The sequence below is a fragment of the Phyllobates terribilis genome, unplaced genomic scaffold (assembly GCF_046119375.1).
Source record: "Phyllobates terribilis strain yellow unplaced genomic scaffold, ASM4611937v1 Scaffold_7__3_contigs__length_470593459, whole genome shotgun sequence".
Taxonomy (NCBI): Eukaryota; Metazoa; Chordata; class Amphibia; order Anura; family Dendrobatidae; genus Phyllobates; species Phyllobates terribilis.
This window is the reverse complement of record NW_027362767.1, coordinates 275,420,408-275,441,804: the sequence shown is the minus strand read 5'-3', so window position 1 is coordinate 275,441,804 and position 21,397 is coordinate 275,420,408. Positions and strand designations below refer to the sequence as shown.

The window sequence follows — 21,397 nt, the reverse complement described above, 5'->3', positions numbered from 1 at the left end:
TGTTCATGTGTGCATTTGCAAACATTAATCTAGCTTTTGGAGTAATGGCTTCTTCCTGGCAGAGTGGCCTTTCAGCCCATGTTGATACAGTACTTGTTTCGCTTTGGTTATTGACACAATCTTACCAGCTTCCACCATCATCTTCACAAGGTCTTTTGCTTTTGTCCTTGGGTTGATAAGCACATGTCAGACCAAAACACATTCATCTCTGGGACACAGAACTCATCTCCTTCCTGAGCGGTATGATGGCTGGACATTCCCATCTTGTTTGTACTTGCATATAATTATTTGTACAGATCAAATAAGCACCTTCAGGTATCTTGAATTTGTACCCAAGGATGAGCCAGACTTATGCAAGTCCACAATTCTCTTCCTGACATCTTGGCTGATTTTTTTAGACTTTCCCATGATGCTACACAAAGCAGCAGTGTGTTTCAGGTGTGCATTGAAATACATCCACAGGTGTGTCTCTAACTCAGATGTTGCCAAAAAAATCTATCAGAAGCTTCTAGACACATGACATCATCATATGGGCAATCCAGAATTGTTTAAAGGCATAGTAATCTTGCTGTATGTAAACTTTTGACTTTGCAGTAAGTAAAAAAAAAATGCCTTAAAATATACTCTCTCTTTCATTATTCTGGCATTTGGCAAATATTACAAATTATGGTAATCCTAATTGACCTAAAACAGGAAAGGTTTATTCTGATTTCATGTCAGATGTTGAGAAAAACTTGCATAGGTATATACACATACACACACACACACTCTTAGATGTGGCTGTACAGTTGCTGCCATATTCCCATATTCTTGCCCCTTTGTACCTGGCAACTTTGCTCCCTTAGTGCAGATCTCTCAGCACCCAGGTCTGTAGTAGAAGAGGTGCGACCATTAACCCCTTCAGGATTTTTGGCTCTTATCAGATGCTGCCCTAATAAAGAAAGGATGGGTGACACATGACTGTGGGGAACACTGATCTGCCAGCAGCTGCATTTACACAACATTTGCATCTAATTTGAATATCTTATGAGAATGTAGAAGGCTGATGAGCTGGAGTATCTGCACCATCAGCATCAAGCAACTGGGATTAACCCCTTAGTTGCTGACACATGTACATAACATGCACACAGAGAGCATAGAGGATCTGCACATTCATTAATGGATTAGCGTCATGGTACCGATCACTATGGCCAATGGTGTCACCGCAGTCCTTGTCCCCGACAGTGCTCCCCGCACCTCTGCCCCCATCTACCTTCCATATTGTGCTCGTCCTGAGACTTGTCGCTGGCTCCATCTGCATCTTGGTGAGCAAGTTGCAGACTCATTTTGTGGCACACTTCGAAGGCTTGTCCGATGGTCCGCACAATCTGCATGGCCTGGCTCTGGGGACAGGAAACAGAACTGTACATATCCAACACTGCAAAGAGAAGAAGCAGCTGCTCCAGGGCAGGACCTTCTCCCAGGACATTCAGCTTGAGAGCAGGACGAGGTTGTGAATTCTGCGTCTCAGCCATGGTGGCCTCGACACAATGTCCCGGAGGCCCCAGGCTACAGGCCCGGCCTGAGCAACCATATCATCTCCTGCAGCAGCTCCAAGCCACAGGACACATTGCCATGAAATACACGCTCACTGTTAAAACCCCTCCAAGTGAATGAGCCCCTATCTGGCAGTAACCAGCCCCCACATGCTGCACACAGCTGTACTCACCTTCTTCTTGGACTTGAATACGTTGCACCTAAAGGCGTTGGTGGCCCTGTCCCGGGCGATGTAGCTGAAGATCTTCAGGTCCTGGGAGTCATGCGACACGTAGAATATTCTGGAGGAGGAGAGACATTTCAGTCTGTGCAGAGGTACGTTCTGTGCAATGAATATTCAGCAGCGTCTGGAAGAAAAGATGGAAATGAAGCCCTCACTCCCGCTCCGGCCCAGCGGCAAGAACTCGCGTAATCCTTCTTTTCAGGCTTCTGTAAATTTTCTGACAGATTAAGATCTTGTCAAAGAATCTGGGAACAGCGAGAGCAACACTTACCTCAGTCATCCACATAAGAACATATGCAAAAAGCCCTCAACATCTCTGACAACTGTCAACTAGGAACCTTCAGAAGCTGAAACCCAGAACTGGCAAATTATGATCCCACAGCAGCACCCGACATTGGAGGCTGAAAACCAGCAGGTCGGTCCAGAAAATCAAGCAAGTGTTCAAGAAAGTGCAGAACGTAAGGACAAGTCACCGCTGATCTCTAGTGATGGATAGGAGGCATTCTCAGTGATGTCACCGCTGATCTCTAGTGATGGATAGGAGGCATTCTCAGTGATGTCACTGCTGATCTCTAGTAATGGATAGGAGGCATTCTCAGTGATGTCACCGCTGATCTCTAGTGATGGATAGGAGGCATTCTCAGTGATGTCACTGCTGATCTCTAGTAATGGATAGGAGGCATTCTCAGTGATGTCACTGCTGATCTCTAGTAATGGATAGGAGGCATTCTCAGTGATGTCACCGCTGATCTCTAGTGATGGATAGGAGGCATTCTCAGTGATGTCACCGCTGATCTCTAGTGATGGATAGGCAGCATTCTCAGTGATGTCACCGCTGATCTCTAGTGATGGATAGGCGGCATTCTCAGTGATGTCACCGCTGATCTCTAGTGATGGATAGGAAGCATTCTCAGTGATGTCACCGCTGATCTCTAGTGATGGATAGGAGGCATTCTCAGTGATGTCACCGCTGATCTCTAGTGATGGATAGGAGGCATTCTCAGTGATGGATAGGCGGCATTCTCAGTGATGTCACCGCTGATCTCTAGTGATGGATAGGTGGCATTCTCAGTGATGTCACCGCTGATCTCTAGTGATGGATAGGAGGCATTCTCAGTGATGTCACCGCTGATCTCTAGTGATGGATAGGAGGCATTCTCAGTGATGTCACCGCTGATCTCTAGTGATGGATAGGCAGCATTCTCAGTGATGTCACCGCTGATCTCTAGTGATGGATAGGAAGCATTCTCAGTGATGTCACCGCTGATCTCTAGTGATGGATAGGAGGCATTCTCAGTGATGTCACCGCTGATCTCTAGTGATGGATAGGAGGCATTCTCAGTGATGTCACCGCTGATCTCTAGTGATGGATAGGAGGCATTCTCAGTGATGTCACCGCTGATCTCTAGTGATGGATAGGAGGCATTCTCAGTGATGTCACCGCTGATCTCTAGTGATGGATAGGAGGCATTCTCAGTGATGTCACCGCTGATCTCTAGTGATGGATAGGAGGCATTCTCAGTGATGTCACCGCTGATCTCTAGTGATGGATAGTTGGCATTCTCAGTGATGTCACCGCTGATCTCTAGTGATGGATAGGCGGCATTCTCAGTGATGTCACCGCTGATCTCTAGTGATGGATAGGCGGCATTCTCAGTGATGTCACCGCTGATCTCTAGTGATGGATAGGCGGCATTCTCAGTGATGTCACCGCTGATCTCTAGTGATGGATAGGAGGCATTCTCAGTGATGTCACCGCTGATCTCTAGTGATGGATAGGAGGCATTCTCAGTGATGTCACCGCTGATCTCTAGTGATGGATAGGAGGCATTCTCAGTGATGTCACCGCTGATCTCTAGTGATGGATAGGAGGCATTCTCAGTGATGTCACCGCTGATCTCTAGTGATGGATAGGAGGCATTCTCAGTGATGTCACCGCTGATCTCTAGTGATGGATAGGCGGCATTCTCAGTGATGTCACCGCTGATCTCTAGTGATGGATAGGTGGCATTCTCAGTGATGTCACCGCTGATCTCTAGTGATGGATAGGAGGCATTCTCAGTGATGTCACCGCTGATCTCTAGTGATGGATAGGAGGCATTCTCAGTGATGTCACCGCTGATCTCTAGTGATGGATAGGAGGCATTCTCAGTGATGTCACCGCTGATCTCTAGTAATGGATAGGCGGCATTCTCAGTGATGTCACCGCTGATCTCTAGTGATGGATAGGAGGCATTCTCAGTGATGTCACCGCTGATCTCTAGTGATGGATAGGAGGCATTCTCAGTGATGTCACCGCTGATCTCTAGTGATGGATAGGAGGCATTCTCAGTGATGTCACCGCTGATCTCTAGTGATGGATAGGAGGCATTCTCAGTGATGTCACCGCTGATCTCTAGTGATGGATAGTTGGCATTCTCAGTGATGTCACCGCTGATCTCTAGTGATGGATAGGCGGCATTCTCAGTGATGTCACCGCTGATCTCTAGTGATGGATAGGCGGCATTCTCAGTGATGTCACCGCTGATCTCTAGTGATGGATAGGAGGCATTCTCAGTGATGTCACCGCTGATCTCTAGTGATGGATAGGAGGCATTCTCAGTGATGTCACCGCTGATCTCTAGTGATGGATAGGAGGCATTCTCAGTGATGTCACCGCTGATCTCTAGTGATGAATAGGCGGCATTCTCCGTGATGTCACCGCTGATCTCTAGTAATGGATAGGCGGCATTCTCAGTGATGTCACCGCTGATCTCTAGTGATGGATAGGTGGCATTCTCAGTGATGTCACCTTTGATCTCTAGTGATGGATAGGAGGCATTCTCAGTGATGGATAGGCGGCATTCTCAGTGATGTCACCGCTGATCTCTAGTGATGGATAGGTGGCATTCTCAGTGATGTCACCGCTGATCTCTAGTGATGGATAGGAGGCATTCTCAGTGATGTCACTGCTGATCTCTAGTGATGGATAGGAGGCATTCTCAGTGATGTCACTGCTGATCTCTAGTAATGGATAGGCGGCATTCTCAGTGATGTCACCGCTGATCTCTAGTGATGGATAGGCGGCATTCTCAGTGATGTCACCGCTGATCTCTAGTGATGGATAGGCGGCATTCTCAGTGATGTCACCGCTGATCTCTAGTGATGGACAGGCGGCAATCTCAGTGATGTCACCACTAATCTCTAGTATTGAAGGTACAGTAGTCCTGGTGCTCATGTGACCCCAGTTAACCCTACATGTGCTGTAGTGTCAGGTTTCATTTTCCAGGGAAGCTCGCACTTCAGACTTTCTGGTCAGTCACCATAGTAGCATTTTTTGGACGCTCCATCTATCCTGCATTTTCAGACATATTTTCTGTAACTGTATGATTCACAGGGATTGTCTGCAGATTTTGAAGAATTTTATTCTTCGTCATGGGGATCACAATGTTACCGGAGCTCGAAATGAAGCCACTAAGACAAACAATTGCCTGTCATTTATTTCTAGGACGTCATGTGACCACAAGCCGGTGGGGGAGGGGGATAAGGATGACGGGGCAACCACAACAACCTCAACTATCCAGAGACAGACTGAGCATCGTGGCGGCAGACTGAGCATCGTGGCGGCAGACTGAGCATCGTGGCGGCAGACTGAGCATCGTGGCGGCAGACTGAGCATCGTGGCGGCAGACTGAGCATCGTGGCGGCAGACTGAGCATCGTGGCGGCAGACTGAGCATCTTTCTTTACATAGCGGTATTCCTCAGTGAACAGCACAAAAAAATAAGCACTGAAACCAACAACCAGTAACACATACTACACATGGGCTGGGGTACAGTACTTGCTGAATTGGGGGAGACACAGCCAGTGTCCTCACCTGTATACGGGGTCGTGCATTACCAGCACCGAGGCTTCATCCCACGTCCACTGCTTCTTCTACAACATAAAAGCAGCAGAGTGAGCATCGAATAACGAGACCTCACACGACTAGGACCACCTCGTATTTCCCCATGACACGCACGCTGTGCTGTTTCCCCAGAGATAATTGCTGTTCATATGTTTGTTTTGTATGTATTAGGAAATGAGTTATGAATTTGTTATCTGCTAAATGTACAATGCTACGTCGTCATCTACTGGTCAGTATTTATTCACCGCTCACTCTCGTTTCGTTCCAATTAAGTTGGTTCAGACTGGGCGTGGCTTCGCGTTTGCAGTTGGTGGATCATTTGCTCTTGGTAGCCATTTTATAGCCAGAGCTGCTGTGAGACAGGAACCACTTACTGGGCTAACGAAGTCATCAACTTCTGACCAGCAGCAACTGATGTCAGCGGCTTCAGAGAAAGCGACAGTATTGTACCATCAAATATTATTTCTGTATCTGATTTTCAATAAACCAAGTCTTGAATTGCGCCCTCGCTGTGGTTCTACATTCAAGTCTACGGCCGTTGAGTCGGCGCTGGTCCTGTCCACTCCGCATTTTGGATACGGAGGTCAGGAAAACAAAATCTCACAGCATCTTAACCATCAGCTACACCTCCAATAGCCATATGTGGAGACAGAACACACGCGCACAGCGCCTCGTCCGTCCCTCAGACACGCGCACAGCGCCTCGTCCGTCCCTCAGACACGCGCACAGCGCCTCGTCCGTCCCTCAGACACGCGCACAGCGCCTCGTCCGTCCCTCAGACACGCGCACAGCGCCTCGTCCGTCCCTCAGACACGCGCACAGCGCCTCGTCCGTCCCTCAGACACGCGCACAGCGCCTCGTCCGTCCCTCAGACACGCGCACAGCGCCTCGTCCGTCCCTCAGACACACACATGCTGCCTCGTGTATCCCTTAGACACACACATGCGACACCTCGTATATCCCTCAGACATGCACGTGTTGCCTCGTATCTTCTAAGTCATGCCTTGTAATAACACGCACAACGCCTGTCAGCTGCGCAGCCCATGATGACTGCTCCTGAAGCTTTAATAAAAGCTGTGCATTTCCTTATGGTTTTACTCAAATGATTTGCAGCATTAGCTGTAGCAGTTACTGAACTACAACCGCCAACATAGCACTAAACTAGAACTACACCTTTTGCTTCTTCCTCACTGTGACCTTCACTCCATCCACAGACACTGTGACGCTGATCTTTTTCTTCTTAATGTTCTTGGCTTTAAATTCAAGCTGGAGAATAAGAAAAAAAAAAAAATTCACATTATTCAAGGTGTACACAGTCAAAAGCCTCTCTGTGCAGCAGTGCCCGCCAGAGCAAGGGAAGGACCACAGTAGAGAAAGCAGAAAAATCAAGCTCACAGATAAAGTCCAAAAAAGTGCATTTTATTTTCCAAGGTACATGAAGCAAAGATTAAAATTGTGTGTTCACAAATAAGAGAATACAGGCATCTTACGACGCGTTTCGAGCGGCAAGCGCTCTTTGTCAAGATTGATCTTTTTTGAAGATATGTAGTAAGAGAAGGTATAGTGTTCTCAAGCATACAGTTATACCTTCACCCCTTCAAGCCGCAGCCCTTTTCCGTTTTTGGCTTTCGTTTTTTGTTCTCTTTTTTCCCCAGAGCCATAACTTTTTTATTTGTCCGCCACTATGGCCGTGTGAGGGCTTATTTTTTTGCTGGACAATTTGTACTTTTGAACGACACCATTGGTTTTACCATATCTTGAACTGAAAAACAGGCAAAAAAATTCCAAGTGCTGTGGAATTGCAAAAAAAAAAAAAAAAAAGTACAATTCCACAGTTGGTTTTTTGTTTTACCATATTCACTAAATACTAAAACTCACCTGTCATTATGATTCTCCAGGTGATTACGAGTTTGTAGATACCAAACATGTATAGGTTATTTTTTATTTACCATATTTTTCGGACGATAAGACGCACCTAGGTTTTAGAGGAGGAAAATAAAAAAATAAAAATTTAAGCAAAAAATGTGGTCATGATGCACTTTTAAGGGGGAGGGGGGTCTTCCGCTGACACTGGTATAAGGGTAATGTCCCCCAATTCTGACAATATCCCCCATCCTGGTATATATGCCGCCCCCCTTCCTTTCATACGTAGTCCCCATCCCTGTCCTGGTATGCACGGCACCCCTCATCCCTGTCCTGGTATGCACGGCACCCCTCATCCCTGTCCTGGTATGCACGGCACCCCTCATCCCTGTCCTGGTATGCACGGCACCCCTCATCCCTGTCCTGGTATGCACGGCACCCCTCATCCCTGTCCTGGTATGCACGGCACCCCTCATCCCTGTCCTGGTATGCACGGCACCCCTCATCCCTGTCCTGGTATGCACGGCACCCCTCATCCCTGTCCTGGTATGCACGGCACCCCTCATCCCTGTCCTGGTATGCACGGCACCCCTCATCCCTGTCCTGGTATGCACGGCACCCCTCATCCCTGTCCTGGTATGCACGGCACCCCTCATCCCTGTCCTGGTATGCACGGCACCCCTCATCCCTGTCCTGGTATGCACGGCACCCCTCATCCCTGTCCTGGTATGCACGGCACCCCTCATCCCTGTCCTGGTATGCACGGCACCCCTCATCCCTGTCCTGGTATGCACGGCACCCCTCATCCCTGTCCTGGTATGCACGGCACCCCTCATCCCTGTCCTGGTATGCACGGCACCCCTCATCCCTGTCCTGGTATGCACGGCACCCCTCATCCCTGTCCTGGTATGCACGGCACCCCTCATCCCTGTCCTGGTATGCACGGCACCCCTCATCCCTGTCCTGGTATGCACGGCACCCCTCATCCCTGTCCTGGTATGCACGGCACCCCTCATCCCTGTCCTGGTATGCACGGCACCCCTCATCCCTGTCCTGGTATGCACGGCACCCCTCATCCCTGTCCTGGTATGCATGGCACCCCTCATCCCTGTCCTGGTATGCATGGCACCCCTGATCCCCATCATGCTGCGCATTAAAAAAAAAAAAAAAAAAAAAACACACTCCTACTCCCCTTTCTTCTCTCCTCCAGCGCTGCTTCCTGTGTGCCTGCACCAATCTCTCCATGTGAGCCGCGCATGACGTCACTGCCATGCATGGTTCACAAGGAGAAATCAGCTGCCGGAAGTCACTGCTCCCCACGCCGGGACTGTGTGCGCGGGGAGCAGTGACTTCACTCTCCTTCATAGCCGGCACACAGCGGAGCCGCGCTGCGGCTGCAGGCTCTCTCCTGTGCCCGCTCATTAAAGGTCATGAATATTCACCCCCTCTTCAAGCGCATGGGCGTGGAGAGAGGTTGAATATTCCTGCCCTTTAACAGCGTGCACAGGAGATAGCTGGCAGGAGCCGCAGCGCGGCTACACTGTATACCGATATTAAAGGAGCATGAATAATCAGTGCTCCCCAAGCCCATGGGCATGGGGAGCAGTGAATATTCATTTTCTTTAGCAGCGGGGACAATGTTGGCTGCTCCCCCCACACCACACAAATATACCCCCCCCCCGACATTTGTACTATAAGACTCACCCCCCATTTTCCTCCAAAATTTTGGAGGAAAAAATTGAGTTTTATAGTCCTAAAAATATGGTAAGTGATGAAAAAAAAAAAAAATCCCAAGTTTGTTAAAAAAAAAAAAAAAAAAAAAAAAAAAAAAAGGCCATAGCGTCTCCATTTTTTGGGATCTGGGGCCGGGTGAGGGCTTATTTTTTTGCGTGCCGAGCTGACGTTTTTATTGATACCATTTTGGGGTAGATACAATCTTTTGATCATCTGTTATTGCAATGTTGCTGAGACCAAAAAAAACAATTCTGACGTCCTTCTGCCGCGGCCATGTTAAAGTGTCGCTGTCAGAGATTGACAGCGGCATTCAACATGTTAACAGCAGTGGGAGGATTGCGATTCTACCCGCGGCTGTTAGGGGCACATGACATTAGATCAGCTATCATGTGCCCGGAAAGGCACAGGCTCATAGCCGGAGCCCGCACCAAAAGGGAGAGACATGACATGTGCCGTAAATGTCTCCTATGGAGACTATAGAAGCAAGCAAAAAGTTTAGAAAAAATGTTTTTAAAAATATAAAAAATATATAAAAGTTTAAATCACCCCCCTTTAGCCCCATTCAAAATAAAATAAAAAATAAACCCCACATACACATTTGGTATCGCCACGTTCAGAATCGCCCGATCTATCAATATAAAAAAATAATTAATCCGATCGGTAAACGGCGCAACAAGAAAAAAAATTCCAAACGCCAAAATTAAGTTTTTTTGGTCGCTGCAACATTGCAATAAAATGCAATAACGGGCGATCAAAACATCGTATCTACCCCAAAATGGTATCAATAAAAACGTCAGCCCGGCGCGCAAAAAATAAGCCCTCACCCGGCCCCAGATCCCGAAAAATGGAGACGCTATTTTTCACCACTTAAGTAAAAAAAGAACCTATACATGTTTGGTGTCTATGAACTCGTAATGACCTGGAGAATAAGAATGGCAGGTCAGTTTTAGCATTCAGTGAACGTGGAAAGAAAAAAAACAAACAAACAAAAAAAAAAAACAACTGTGGAATTGCATTTTTTTTTTTTTTTTGCAATTTCACCGCACTTGGAATTTTTTTCCCGTTTTCCAGTACACGATATGGTAAAACTAGTAATTGCATTTAAAAGTACAACTCGTCCCGCAAAAAAATAAGCCCTCACACGGCCATATTGACCAAAACATAAAAACGCTATGGCTCTGGGAACAAGGGGAGCAAAAAACTAAAATGCAAAAACAGAAAATCTCAAGGTCGCGAAGGGGTTAAAACACAAGGATTTATCAATGCTAGGGAGTGGAACGATAGTAAAATCGTCACAAATTAAGAGGGCTCCTTGTTTTATGTTAGTTTAATCATAAGATCTTTAATAAATGTGATTGGTCTTGAGTTGGGTGAATACATGGATACAATCATGCATACCTTGTTAATATTACATATTGTAGAACATATCTGCCTTCTTCACCCTGAATACTATCACTAGTTGAAATACTATAGTATCCTTAATTGCTACTCCTCTTTTCTTACTCACTGCATGTGAAGAATAGATATAAGGAGAATTTTTATGATGTAATCTATGTGCACCCTCACAATTTAAAAGGAGTTTCTTGGATGCATATGTCAGATTTAAGCCCTTGGGCCTCTTTCCATAATAACGATCTTTTAAAGGGCTGTTTAAACCTTTCCCATTAATATTAGAAATATGAAATATCATGAATTAACAACAAAAAGTATAGGATAACAAAAGGAAAATACAAAAATTAAACATTAATAACTAACTGAATAAAATCAAAAGTCTGGTTCTACGTTCTACTAGATATTCGTCCCTATCCAGAATTAGTTGAGGGATGAGAATAAGAAAAAGAACAATTATTATTGTGTCCTCATAACCTGCTAGGGAAAATGGTTTAAATATGCTTCTCTATATAAATAACAGTGACATCTCATTCATAAACCCTTCTCCCTCTCCTTCATTCGCCACAGCCGCTGCCTGTGCTCTGCTCCTTTCATGTCCCCTGTGGGGGTTGGGGTAAGGGAAATGACGAGACCGTCTGTTCGAGGCCGAAAGATGCTGCTGCTCATCACCACCACCGCCTGAGAGGCAGCCGCCTCTGCTCTCCGGCAGGTGAGTCTTATTTCCGACTGCACAATAACCCGCCTGCCTTCATCTCTGCGCCCCCTCCTGTCACATTGCCTCTGTACTAGGGAATTTCATAACTAGCAATCCCTGACATGACCAGCTCTATTGGATTGGTGGATTGGCATTTGCAATCACCATCAATAAAGCTCAAGGCCAGTATTTAGAATTGTGCAGATTAAATCTACACGGATTTCTTCTCACATGGACAATTATATGTTGCGTGTTCTAGAGTCAGCAAACCAGATCATCTCTATATCTATACAGACAATGGACCAACAAAAAATATTGTACACCCACAAGAATTGTGAAATTAAATATTTTAGAAATGTGCGCTCTTTTTCCATTTAACCACACAGCCACAGCAACGCGTGGCCGGGTACAGCGTGTGTGTGATAGATATTGTAATGCAGCGGCTTGCTGCATTGCTAAAATGTCCAGGGGGTGTGTTCTGGCTGACCATTTACCTCCCCCTCAGGTGATTGATCACATGACTGACATCATCACAGGTCCTGTGTGCACAGAAGGATATACAAATCCTGGTGGTTTTGAAAGAGAGAGGCCTGCAAGGCAAGAGGCTGGATCCCTGTGTCTGGGATACCAGTAGCCTTGGAAGGCAAGAAGCCTGGTCCGTGTCTGAGACTCCACTAGCCTGGAAGGCAAGAGGCTGGATCCCTGTGTTTGGGATACCAGTAGCCTTGGAAGGCAAGAAGCCTGGTCCCTGTGTCTGGGACTCCACTAGCCTGGAAGGCAAGAGGCTGGATCCCTATGTCTGAGATACCAGTAGCCTTGGAAGGCACGTGGCCTGGAGACTACGTCTGAGGAGCCTTAAAGCCACAGCTGTGGCAGAACAGAGCTGACAGGAGCAGCTGAGACCCGGCAAAGGTAAATCGGCGCTTTAAATTAATATTAATATTGTTGCTGTAGTCTGTATTTGAAGCCAAGCGGGCATAGCTGCCACTGAAAAGGCTCTAAGATACATGTGTAACATTCCTGCGAGCCACTGAGATGGACTATGTTATGAGCGGTTTATGATGGGTAATAAACTGCTGGACTTCATATCATCGGAAAACGTTGCATGTGTGCTTTAATTGTCCCGGTGAAGTGAGTGCCCCTCAGCGTGATGAATAGCGCCACCTTACATGTGGTTGGAGAATGCGGGCAACTGCAGCCTGGTTGCTTGGGGTAACGGCACAGGACGCTGAATGTGGATGCAAGCATCTTGCTGTGGCTCGGTGGGGTCATGAAGATTAAAGCATCTGGCTGTAACTCAGCGGGGGTTACGAAAATTGTCGTCGCACTCAAACCTGGTTTGCTGTGGCTTGGTGGGGCCACGAAAATTTTCTGGGGAGAGCGGTGTGAAGTGTCTAGTGTGAACTGTGTACCGCAATGGCTATGAATGGAGCAGTATCCCCAGACGGAATGGAGAAGTGGTTAGATGACCGGCTGCAAACGCTCTTCAGCAAAATAGTTTTCTGAAGAAATGCAGGAGCAGATAAAGATGGCTGCAGATGAGGGTCTACACCAGAGGGATAGGGAGCTGTTTGCCTTAAAAGAGGCGCTGCAGGATGAAGTTTCTAGACGTGATCAAAACCTAGAACGACTGCGCGAACACCAGTTCAACCGGGAGCTGTGTGAATCCAAGAAGGATTATGGTGAACTCAGTGAGGATCTCCTCAAGGTTAAGGAAAAACTAGAGGATGATAAGGCGGATGCAGAACACATGCACCGAGTGATTGAGACCACTCTACAGGACACGCGGGATGAGAATGATGATCTCCGCAGAAAGATCCCAGGACTGGAAGCTCAGGGGAAGGAGCTGCAGACGTTCTGTGATGATCTCCAGAGGGCAGAGACGTGCCTTAAGGATAGAATCAGCAGGATGGAGGAGTCTATCAGAGAAGGGAGGTATGAAGCAAACGCCTCTTCGAATAATGCGAGCTTGGATGATTTGGTGGATGTAAGAGCCGAGATAAGGGAGCTCAAGGAGTCACTACAAGCCCATTTGAAGCAAGAGAAGCTTGAGAGACTGGCTGTCGAGAGCCGAGTGGGCGCATTGGAGACAGAAAGGTCTGAGAGGATACTGCTGATAAAGGAGCAGTTGAAGCAGGAAGAGCTTCAGAGATGGGCTGCTGAGAGGCGAGTAGCTGAGCTAGAGGAAGAAGTTGTCGAGCTCAAAGGTCGCTTGGCAAAGTACCAATCAGTGAACGAGGCCTCCTTGGAGAAGGAGAAGGGCAAACAAATTGGGCTCAATCGTTTAAACCATCAGAAGGTGGACCTGAGGAGAGCTGAGAGAGTGTTAAAAGATGATAAGTATGAAATGGAAGTGGTCAAGACGAGAATTCTTGAATTCATAGCTGTGAGTCAGCTCAGGGGAAGCATACAGGGTGAAGAAGCTGAAAGTCAGTTGTCCCTGAAACCTGAGCCAGATGATCATTTGGAGACCATTGGTGAGACAGAAACGTCTCGGTACAAGTGTCTCATAGATGTACCCGAAGATTTGAGAGAAGAATGCACCAGAGAGTCAGTACATGAAGAGTTTAAGAAGGCCGTGGGAGCCTGTAAGGTGTACTCGACCTCAGAAGCTGAACAGCTGGTGGTCCTGTCCATAACCGAAGTCACAGTGAAGAGGATGGCTATCCTAAGTGACATGCACTGGCGAGGTGTTCGCACGAAGCGGTTTGTCCGGTTGAAGACGGAACAAGCCATTAGACAACTGGAGCTTATGAGAAAAGCACAAAGTCTGCGGGAAGAAGTCATCCGGGTGCCTCATGCTTTGGTAAGAAAGCTCATTGGGAGAAATGGCCGAACCATGCAAATGATGGTAAAGAAGTCTGGTGTGATGAAAGTAAGCAGTCCATGTGATCGTCAGGACTGGATACCAGATGAAGACAGCATGGTGTCATTCTCCGCTGTCGGAACAGAAGAAAATCTTGCATATATACGCATGCTGATGCAGTACTGAGTGACCTACCTGCGAGACGTAGAACAGTTAAATCTCGCCAGACTGCGAATGGAAAGACAGCATCGTCTGAGCAGCAGAAGATGGCAGCCGTCTAGAAATTGTGAGACCAGACAGAGAAAGGGCCCTTCAATTAATAGGACGGCTACAGTAGAAGTTAGAGACCTTTCAAGATGTCCTGAGGATAGTGGGCGTGGGTTTAGAGGTAGTGAGACCTCCAGTAACTCCGGTCTGAGTGGCCCATACAAACGACCCAATAGAGTACGGGGCAGCACGAAGTCAGACCTGACCTTAGATACAAGGGCAAGTGAGTAACACTGCTGTATTGACCGCTGGGAGCGGGGGAGGTCTGACAAGGTTACGACTCGGAAATGTGACTTGACGAAGTTAGTGACAATGACAGATGGTAGGTCCCTAAGGAATGGGCTAATGTTGATGACTAATGTTCCAGGGGCTGAGCAGCACAATTGTCAAGTACATGGTCTCTGTGTGAACTGTGGGTTATAATGTGATTGTGTATCAACCCCACAAGTTTGAACAGGGGGGGGGGGGGGATATGTAATGCAGCAGCTTGCTGCATTGCTAAAATGTCCAGGGGTGTGTTCTGGCTGACCAACTACCTCCCCCTCAGTTGACTGATCACATGACTGTGACATCATCACAGGTCCTGTGTGCACAGAAGGATATATAAATACTGGTGGTTTTGAAACAGAGAGAAAGAGAGAGGCCTGGAAGGCAAGAGTCTGGATCCTGTGCCTGGGATACCAGTAGCCTTGGAAGGCAAGAGGCCTGGTGAGGCAAGAAGCCTGGTCCCTGTGTCTGGGACTCCACTAGCCTGGAAGGCAAGAGGCTGGATCCCTGTGTCTGAGATACCAGTAGCCTTGGAAGGCACGTGGCCTGGAGACTACGTCTGAGGAGCCTTAAAGCCACAGCTGTGGCAGAACAGAGCTGACAGGAGCAGCTGAGACCCGGCAAAGGTAAATCGGCGCTTTAAATGAATATTGTTGATGTACCTTCCTGAAGTCTGTATTTGAAGCCAAGCGGGCATAGCTGCCACTGAAAAGGCTCTAGGATACATGTGTAACATTCCTGCGAGCCACTGAGATGGACTATCTTATGAGCGGTTTATGATGTGTAATAAACTGCTGGACTTCATATTATCGGAAAACGTTGCATGTGTGCTTTAATTGTCCTGATGAAGTGAGTGCCCCTCAGCGTGATGAATAGCGCTACCTTACACTATATATTTAATTTAGCCTATGTACAGACAGAACGGCTGTACAAGGTGAAGCATTGATGCCCCTGCGTCTAACACCTATCTGCCAATGCAGGCATACATGGCACCTATGCTGGCCTAGATGGTTTTCCCACACTGTCATTGACACAGACTCTGTACACACTACATGTCTGCTCTCCATCAGATAACCGGCTTCACTTACCTGTTCACAGCAGGGAGTGCAGGCAGTGATCCAAGGACCCCAGCCTCTGATCTGTGTAACTCATAATGCCACTTACGCAATGGACCCGTTTTTTTTTCTACCTATATAGCTTCCATGGTGGTGCGGTTCTGCTCACAATGAGTTTTGAATTTGTACCTTGTCACCTCCTCACATCAAGGGGTTTGGTTGATCTTTACACAGGAAGCTATGTTCAGATCAGACCTGACAGCAAGAAGTGTCATTTTCTAACTTAAAGAACGCCTCTGTGGCCAGTCCTCAGGTGGGTACATTGGGGCTGACCGGTGGGATGAGGAGTAGAGCGTCTGGCAGGATAATCTTCATCCACACGTTCTCATGGATCAGAACTATCAGATGTTGTCAAGTCCTGGTAAGTAAAAAAAAAGCTTAAGCTGAACATTGCCGTATCCGTGGCAACCCTGCGGGCGGTGGAGCTGCGAGGGTCCAACTAACGAGCTGCCAGGAGCCAAATCCCCGCAGAGATGAATGAACATCATGGAGCGGATTTATGAGTGCAGTGGCTCCAAAAAAAAAAAAAAAAAATCTACCGAAATCTGTTGAACAGGGCTTATTAACCCTTCACAACTTTTGAAGGAGGACGTGGAGTAGACATATTGCACCATCCACCTGCAGTTTCCGCAGAGGATCACATGGCAGCCCCTGCAAACACACAGCTGTGGGGAGTCATTTCCATGGCTGAGGCTCCAGAATAGTAGACTGGCAGGAGGGGGTGCAGATTAATACAAGAGGGGTCTAGTCGTCCCCTAATCCCTTGCACAAAACCTCCTCATCCTGCGCACACAGTGGCATCACACATCCTGCACAATGTGATGCCATCTACAGCTGCATCTTCATAAAGAGGTCATTAAAGGTGACCCATTACATTTACAGTGTCTAATCAGTGGGCGGGACAAGTCAAGGGTCCAGTGGGCGGGACAAGTCAAGGGTCCAGTGGGCGGGACAAGTCAAGGGTCCAGTGGGCAGTCTTACGAGTGACTGACAGGTTTCTTTGTGGAAACGTGTGTACAGATCGGTCAATCACTGATTAGCACCGCCTACTGGACTCCTGAGCTCTGAATGAGTAGGGATGTAAATCAGCTCTGCCCTTGCTGTATAGCATAATGACTGAGGACTTGACAGCATATTCAATGTCATAGCTGCAAAATGATGCAGATCCTGGGCCCCAGTAGCCAATCTTTACTGTTTCCGGGCATCTCAATGTAGCCATAAAGTAGAAGCTGGATATGATGCCTTATTCTGATTACACACTGCAATAGCTTGCCATCACCCCCTCTATATAGTGCCATACCCTATATGTGCCACCTGTGGGAGTGGCAGCGCTAGATCAGGTGAACCCACTGAACGCAACAACTTATTTGTCACCTGCAAACAACTGGTCAGCCCCACACCTCACTGTAGCAGTCTCCATGATATTCCTAGTACCAGCAGCCACATCAACCAGCATCAATCAGAACAGACGTACACATCCGGAGATCCAAGCTGGATTAGGTAGAACGTGGAGATAAGGTGGAGTGTATGATGGGGAGTAACATACGGCTCCACCGAAACACGTCAGACCTGCCGGGCTCATGGAGAATCGCCGATCATCAACCACACAACTCTAATCCATGCCAGAGACAACATGGATCCCGAAACCAGGCCAGAAGACAGAGCAAGGGTCCGCAGGTTTGTAATGCACGTTCATTTTTAAGAACTGCATAAATTGATGCACACAATCTGCAGACACAGTGCAGATGGATCCACAAAGGGTCCAATCATTCACATACAGTGGGTACAGAAAGTATTCAGACCCCTTTAAATTTTTCACTCTTTGTTTCATTGCAGCCATTTGGTAAATTCTAAAAAGTTCATTTTTTTCTCATTAAAGTACACTCTGCACCCCATCTTGACTGAAAAAAAAACTGAAATGTAGGATTTTTTGCAAATGTATTAAAAAAGAAAAACCGAAATATCACATGGTCATAAGTATTCAGACCCTTTGCTCAGTATTGAGTAGAAGCACCCTTTTGAGCTAGTACAGCCATGAGTCTTAATGGGAATGATGCAACAAGTTTTTCACACCTGGATTTGGGGATCCTCTGCCATTCTTCCTTGCAGATCCTCTCCAGTTCTGTCAGGTTGAATGGTGAATGTTGGTGGACAGCCATTTTCTGGTCTCTCCATAGATGCTCAATTGGGTTTAGGTTAGGGTTCTGGCTGGGTCAGTCAAGAATGGTCACAGAGTTGTTCTGAAGCCACTCCTTTGTGTGCTTAGGGTCATTGTCTTGTTGGAAGGTGAACCTTCGGCCAAGTCTGAGGTGCAGAGCACTCTGGAAGAGGTTTTCATCCAGGATATCTCTGTACTTGGACGCATTCATATTTCCTTCAATTGCAACCAGTTGTCCTGTCCCTGCAGCTGAAAAACACCCCCATAGTATGATGCTGTCACCACCATGTTTCACTGTTGGGATTGTATTGGGCAGGTGATGAGCAGTGCCTGGTTTTCTCCACACATATCGCTTAGAATGATCACCAAAAAGTTCTCTTCGTCTCATCAGACCAGAGAATCTTATTTTTCATAGTCTGGGAGTCCTTCATGTGTTTTTGAGCAAACTCTATGCAGGCTTTCATATGTCTTGCACTGAGGAGAGGCTTCCATCGGGCCAATCTGCCATAAAGGCCCGACTGGTGGAGAGCTGCAGTGATAGTTGACTTTGTGGAACTTTCTCCCATCTCCCTACTGCATCTCTGGAGCTCAGCCATAGTGATCTTGGGGTTCTTCTTTACCTCTCTCACCAAGGCTCTTCTCCCACGATTGCTCAGTTTGGCTGGACAGCCAGGTCTAGGAAGACTTCTGGTGGTCCCAAACTTCTTCCATTTAAGGATTATGGAGGCCACTGTGCTCTTAGGAACCTTGAGTAATGCAGAAATTCTTTTGTAACCATGGCCAGATCTGTGCCTTGCCACAATTCTGTCTCTGAGCTTCTTGGGCAGTTCCTTTGAGCTCATGATTCTCATTTGATCTGACATGCACTGTGAACTGTGAGGTCTTATATAGACAGGTGTGTGCCTTTCCAAATTAAGTCCTATCAGTTTAATTAAACACAGCTGGACTCCAATGAAGGAGTAGAACCATCTCAAGGAGAATCACAAGGAAATGGACAGCATGTGAGTTAAATATGAGTGTCAGAGCAAAGGGTCTGAATACTTATGACTGTGATATTTCAGTTTTTCTTTTTTAATAAATTAGCAAAAATTTCTACATTTGTTTTTTTTTCAGTTAAGATGGGGTGCAGAGTATACTTTAATGAGAAAAAAAATGAACTTTAGAATTTACCAAATGGCTGCAATGAAACAAAGAGTGAAAAATTTTAAGGGGTCTGAATACTTTCCATACCCACTGTAGGTATTAACACCGGACTCACCATCCACATCTCTGCACACTGACATGACAGCAGCACGTAGTAGTGTTCAGCGCAGCAATTCACGTACTCTGCGGAGGAGGGCGTGGTGTCTGAGAACAAAACTCCAAGGAAGCACCAGTGCAGAGTATCCAGCCCTGAGGTGGGAATTTGGGTGGGGGCACCACTCCCAACAAATCATCACACTGGTATACTGGGAGTGACTAGGAGCACAAGAGCTGAATGGAGCAGATAGAAGCTGAAAGGGTTGGGTATAAAACCTAAATGCTTACTGCTGTGAGCCACACTGCAGCAGGACTGTTCATCCAGAGCTGTAGTCTCCAGGGCTGAGCAGTCACACAGGCAATGCCAGGTGGCGGTTGGAGAAGGTTACAGCATACAGACAGAAGTGTATACGTGAGAGGCGACAGCTATGGTCACTCACCCGGATCCTCCTCATGGCAGCCACAATCTCCACACGACTGTTGGGTCTCGGCACATCCAGACTCCCTATGTACTAGAAAAAGACAACAAGGCATGAGTACTGATAGGGGGCCGCCATGCCCCAGCGTTGTCATGTACAGCCTGTAACCACCCTCTGGTACATAGGAGCAATTACATGGAGTACTCATCTACCATGAGAATATTACTCACCAGCACCCTCAGACAATATTCATTAAATAGGTAATAAAAGAGAATATTTCTGGTAAAAAGATGGAGCCCGGCAGTAACAAGACAACTCTAATAAGACGAGAGAGACCACACACACGTGTGGCGGGTCACAGATCAATTCCATACGCTAAGCCATTTGTGGCAGGTTACAGATTTAAAAGTCTCCATCCAAGTAGCCAATCATTAATGAGGTGAACGGGATCCAACAGATGAAACTGGACTCTAACTGGCTGCATGGAGCGCAGCGAAAAGCATTACCATGCTGTGAACACACCTTTACATACTATATATTTCACATGTACAGGTCAGTACTGGTATATGACAAGGAGCAGGGAGCGATCACAGGCTGTGATATTCCAGCTCTCACTCACTACACTGTGTTCCAAATTATTATGCAAATAATATTTTCTCAGATTTTCCCAAATTACCTATATGAATTGCAGTCATTGTAATTTTCCAGTCAAATAACTATTAGAGTACAATTGAAAGGTTTTTGTACAAACTGCCTATGATAACAGTATATTTTTAAAAAAATAAAAAACTCAAACTGCACTCAAAATGCATGTTCCAAATTATTATGCACAGCAGAGTTTTCAACCTTTTCATTTTAATAAAGAACAAAAAAATGGTCATTTTTGAAATGATAAGCATTAGCAGGTTATTACAAACTGAAATCAAACAGTTTTCAACTCAAAACTTTATTCTAGGTGATGTTACATTTGCACATAGGGCCCCTTGTTCGAAAGGAGCTTCTGAACTCTCTCATTCATTGAATTTGTCAGGTTTTGGATGGTTTCTGCTTCAATTGTTTTGCATGAGGACAGAATACCCTCCCAGAGCTGTTGCTTAGATGTGAACTGCCTCCCACCATCATAGACACTCCTTTAGATGATGCTCCAGAGTTTCTCAATGGGGTTGAGGTCAGGGGAGCATGGGTGCCACACCATAAGTTTGTCCCCTTTTATGCCCATAGCAGCCAGAGATGCAGATGTGTTATGTGCAGCATGAGACGGGGCATTATCATGCATGAAAATTATCTTGCTGCGGAATACACGGTTCTTCTTCTTGAACCATGGCTCGAAGTGCTGTTTGAGAAACTCAACATACATTATGGAGTTAATCTTTACCCCTTCAGGGATCCTAAAAGGGCCAACAATCTCTCTCCCCATGATTCCAGACCAAAACATTACTCCACCTCCTCCTCCTTGTTAGCGCCGTAGCCGTGTTTGCATGGGGTGTCCATCAACCAGCCATCCTCCACTCCATCCATCTGGACCATCGAGATCATTTCATGCATGATAATGCCCCGTCTCATGCTGCACATAACACATCTGCATCTCTGGCTGCTATGGGCATAAAAAGGGGACAAACTTATGGTGTGGCCCCCATGCTCCCCTGACCTCAACCCCATTGAGAACCTCTGGAGCATCATCAAAAGGAGTGTCTATGATGGCGGGAGGCAGTTCACATCTAAGCAACAGCTCTGGGAGGGTATTCTGTCCTCATGCAAAACAATTGAAGCAGAAACCATCCAAAACCTGACAAATTCAA

General features: G+C 46.8%; 1 protein-coding gene across 3 annotated transcripts in view; it reads right to left on the bottom strand.

Moving 5' to 3' along the window:
* Positions 1 to 21,397, bottom strand: part of LOC141154627 (carboxyl-terminal PDZ ligand of neuronal nitric oxide synthase protein-like) — a 43,274-nt gene that overhangs the window by 17,807 nt on the left and 4,070 nt on the right. For all 3 annotated transcript variants that reach the window (XM_073640841.1, XM_073640842.1, XM_073640843.1), the window contains exons 3-8: positions 19,620 to 19,691; positions 6,818 to 6,910; positions 5,615 to 5,673; positions 1,709 to 1,817; positions 1,253 to 1,382; positions 825 to 931 (exon numbers count right to left, since the gene is read on the bottom strand). In XM_073640841.1, the coding sequence (XP_073496942.1) occupies positions 825 to 931; positions 1,253 to 1,382; positions 1,709 to 1,817; positions 5,615 to 5,673; positions 6,818 to 6,910; positions 19,620 to 19,691 (570 nt within the window). The remainder of the gene's footprint in view (positions 1 to 824; positions 932 to 1,252; positions 1,383 to 1,708; positions 1,818 to 5,614; positions 5,674 to 6,817; positions 6,911 to 19,619; positions 19,692 to 21,397) is intronic.